The 3,738-nt window shown below is 49.4% G+C and overlaps 1 protein-coding gene across 5 annotated transcripts in view; it reads left to right on the top strand.

Moving 5' to 3' along the window:
* The window catches only part of Epb41l4b (erythrocyte membrane protein band 4.1 like 4B), a 161,192-nt gene that overhangs the window by 136,615 nt on the left and 20,839 nt on the right, over positions 1-3,738 (top strand). For 2 of the 5 annotated variants that reach the window (XM_031377456.1, XM_031377455.1), the window contains exons 23-24: positions 1,092-1,208; positions 3,290-3,361. In XM_031377456.1, the coding sequence (XP_031233316.1) occupies positions 1,092-1,208; positions 3,290-3,361 (189 nt within the window). Of the gene's footprint in view, positions 1-1,091; positions 1,209-1,926; positions 1,966-3,289; positions 3,362-3,738 lie in introns of those variants that run through there. The other 3 variants (XM_031377458.1, XM_031377457.1, XM_031377459.1) reach the window with 2 other exon arrangements.

Genomic DNA, 3,738 nt, shown 5'->3' with positions numbered 1-3,738 from the left:
TGCTCAGCTCCGTAGTTGTCAGAGGACAGAGTCAGATAGATGTGGAGAGGGAGGGAGGCCTGTAATTTCCTTGATCATTCTTTTTAGTGAAAGCTACCTAGAGACTGTATTTTAATTCTCACTGTGGGATGCTGCCAAGTTTCCTGAGCTAAAAGATGCATGTGTTTGTTCTCTGGAGTGAGTGGTCCCTCCCTGGAGCCCACACTAACCCTTCAGCAGTCCTCTATTCCTAACACTGAACGTCTTCTGTTTGCCATCCTCATCCTCACTTAAGCTTTTGTATCTTTGCTGGGCACATGGCACCCCTCGGGGCTAGAGGGGTGCGGGTGGGAGGTGGGGGTGCTGATATCCCAGAAGTGTGGCACTTTCTCCGCAATGCTTGGTATGTCTTCCAGCTAAGCTGCAGGGCGGCCCCACCTCCAGTAGGAGATGCCTAAACCTGGGCTCATGGGTGAAGAAAATGGGACCAGCTCTGTCTGAGTTCTGAACCCGGATGGCAGAGAGCCAGAAGGATGAAATCCCGACCTCTGTGCCTCTTAGTGGTGTAACTTTTTTGGTGGCCTCTCACTTGCCTGCACACCATAAGCAGTACCCTTCCTTGGCTGAGGGTGGGAAGGCACTGGGCACAGAAGGCAAACACTCTCCAGTGTGTGGTGCCGTGCCTGACATTGCTAACTCTTGGCGCTGTTTGTGACTTGGCCTGGGCAATGCTTCAGAACCCTGGTGATGCTACACAGGGCAGGGGTGGGGCACTGCTTCCAGTCCTATGCTCCTGGTACAAAGAGAGAGTTTGGCTCTGCTCTCCTTGGGAAGGGGGTTTGGTTTGTCTTTCTGCTCATGAATTAGAGAAGAGAGGTGAAGACCAGAGAAGAGAGAGACAGAGAGGAGGGTGATTGATGGGACTGGCAGCGAGCAGTCCAGAGGCTAACAGCATCTAGAAAGCAGCCGTGGATGATACTGGCTTGAGTAGTCTGGGTCGCCAGATCCATCTTGCACTGTGCTGTCTCTCTCTCCTTTCCCTCCCTTCTCCTCTCTCTCCTCCTGTCTTATCACCTCTTCCTCCCTGTTTCTCCTCCTCTCCTCGTGAGCAGGCAGAGCCCGTCAGCAGCCCCCACTGTGCACACTCTCGCTGCTCTCCTCCACTCTCTCTCCCCATGAAGGAAGAGACCACTGGAGTTTGCATGTACCCTCCAATCAAAACGAGGCTGGTAGGTACCCTGGCAGGGTGGGGGCCTGCTGGGACAGGTGAGGCGGCCGAAGCCCCAGGTGAGGCAGCAGCTGGATGGGCATGCAGAGGTGCCAGACCTTCAGACAGCCCCGCTATTGGGTGCTCTCACCCCAGGATGGATGTGGGAATTTGGGGTCCACCTAGGGTTGGCCAAACCAAGATATGCCCCCCTGTTCCCACCCCTTCCCCCATAGCTCTCAAGAACCAAGAGCCATTGGTTTTCTGGGAGCTTTGATGAAAAAGGGGAATATACACTCTGGTAGTCACCAGCTAAGGTCCTAAGTGTCGGTCCCATGGCAAATACAGTTTTAAACTCATCTCTGCCTTCTGCTTACTGACATCAGGACCCACTAGGAATGCTACCTGATGGTGTAAAAGGAACCATCTTAACTGTAACCAAGCATATTTTTTTTTTCATCTCTGCATGTTTTCTTCTGTGTGTTCATGTTCATCCATCATTTCACCTGTTAAACCGTATCCCTGTAGCCCCATGATGGCCCTGCTCTCCTCCTTTCCTGGAGCACTGTAATGTCTCTGTCTTGTTCTCATTGCTATATCCTACATGGCCATTTCTAGTCCATCAAGCAAAAGATGTACCCTGGGCCTCAGCCCTCAAGGTTAGGAAGAATGCCCCCTGCAGTTTGTCACCATTTCAGGGAACGTGGAGCATTTTTGTGTCTGGGGTTTCGTTTTCTTAGGCAAGACCCTGTGGAGTGATGTAGGGTGACTTTGGTTCTTGCCTCCTTCTGAAGTGTCTCTGGAGTTGGGATGTGCCACCAGAATGCAGTGCGTGCTCTGCTGGGTCAGTGAGTGTAAGCGTCCGTGGGAATGTATCTTACTTGTAAACAGCAGAAATCCGTTTCTTGAGGCTGCTGCCTTATGTCCTTCATAGCCATAAGGAAGCCCTTCCTGTCTACCCTGGTTGGCCTGAGAACTTATGTGCAGATTTCTTTTTGATAGAACATTTGTCTGAGAACACCATGTCAACCTGTTAGGCCAGGCAAAGAGAATAAGAAAATGTACTGTGATGCTTTGGCCCAAGAACCTTTTAGGAGCTTAGGGTTCATTCTGGGAATTTTGAGATACTTATTTGAACAGATTCGACTGAAAGGAAAGCGGGGTTGGGGTGAGCTTCGTGGCATGTCCGTTGCAAGGATATTGTTATCCCCGTATTGACTGACAGCCGCTCTGACTATTCAGAAAACATGCTCCTGATTTGGGTCTGGTCTGCTGTGTCCCTGCTCCTCTATCCCCATTAGAACAGTGGGAAAGTGCCAAGGGACTGTCCAAGAGTCAGTCCACAGGCAAGACCCTATGGGACACAAAGCCATTGTCCCTGGGAAGGGCTGGCCTCTGTGCCTGCACCTGAGGATTACAGACAAAGTGAGTGCCACAGTCACCAGGCCCTCCAGGTATATATTGCCTTAAATAAATATTCACTCTCACTTTCCAAGGCCTCCAAGAAGCCAAAATGAGCAAAAAGAAAGGCATAAAAGCCACGATTACCTGCTGACTGGGACGCCATCCCCACTAAAATGAGCGTCCTTGTGTTGTCACATTGGATACTTACTTTCTGTTCCCAAAGGTGGATTTTTTATGCTCCTAACGACACTCCTAAAGATTTCTGCTGCTCAGAGTGTACGGGACTTGAACAGTGTAAGCCGTTTGGCAGGGACAGTCTTCTGATTTAGTTGGCCCCAGCAGCTGAGATGCACTGTGTCCTTGGCAGACCATTCACATGCTTCTTGGCACTCCCATAGCTGTGAGAAGCCCTCCGAAGTCACCCCAGGTACACCAGGATTGCCTCCTTACCTACCTTGAATGTATGGCCTTTGGACAGCTTTGGATACAGGCCTGCAAGACCCCATGAGTGGAATCCCAGGCAAGGCAAACATGCCATACTTTGTGACTCAGGCACAGGCAGGCCTTTCTCCTCCACAGCCCGTGAAGGCTCCTGAACTTTCCAGGAGCCCTCCTCTCAGTACTAACGCTGTGCCAATAAAGACGTCAGAAATGTCTTCTGATCTGAAGGTAACCCCTTGTTTCTCTCTTTTTTTGAAGATAAAAACATTCCCGGCAGAACCAATGATGAACCCGTTTCCTGATCCCTTTACCACAGGACCACAGTTCCCTGTAAGTAGACACAGATGGCAGAGCTGCATTGTCAACCTTCCCTTCCACATGGGGAAGGCTGTGAGGGCGAGAGGTCCAAGGACTGAGGTCTGGTTTGCTTTATTGAGATTCACAGAAAAGTAACCATATTAAAAGACCATACAATAGCATTTACTGTATTTATTGAATAATGACTGCCTCTGTCTCCTTCCAGTAGTATTTTCTATGAAGGAAAAAAAAAATCCTACTTCAATTTTTCCTTAGTGAGGTGTGAAGGTGCATGCATGCCTGTAACCACAGCACAGGCTGAAACCCTATTTTTGCATTTAAATTTTTTTTTAAACTTTTACTGCATTATGATGAGAAAAGTTACATGATTTCAATTTATCTGAATTTGT

The sequence above is a fragment of the Mastomys coucha genome, unplaced genomic scaffold (assembly GCF_008632895.1).
Source record: "Mastomys coucha isolate ucsf_1 unplaced genomic scaffold, UCSF_Mcou_1 pScaffold18, whole genome shotgun sequence".
NCBI classification, from domain to species: domain Eukaryota; kingdom Metazoa; phylum Chordata; class Mammalia; order Rodentia; family Muridae; genus Mastomys; species Mastomys coucha.
This window is presented reverse-complemented; position numbering and strand designations above follow the sequence as displayed.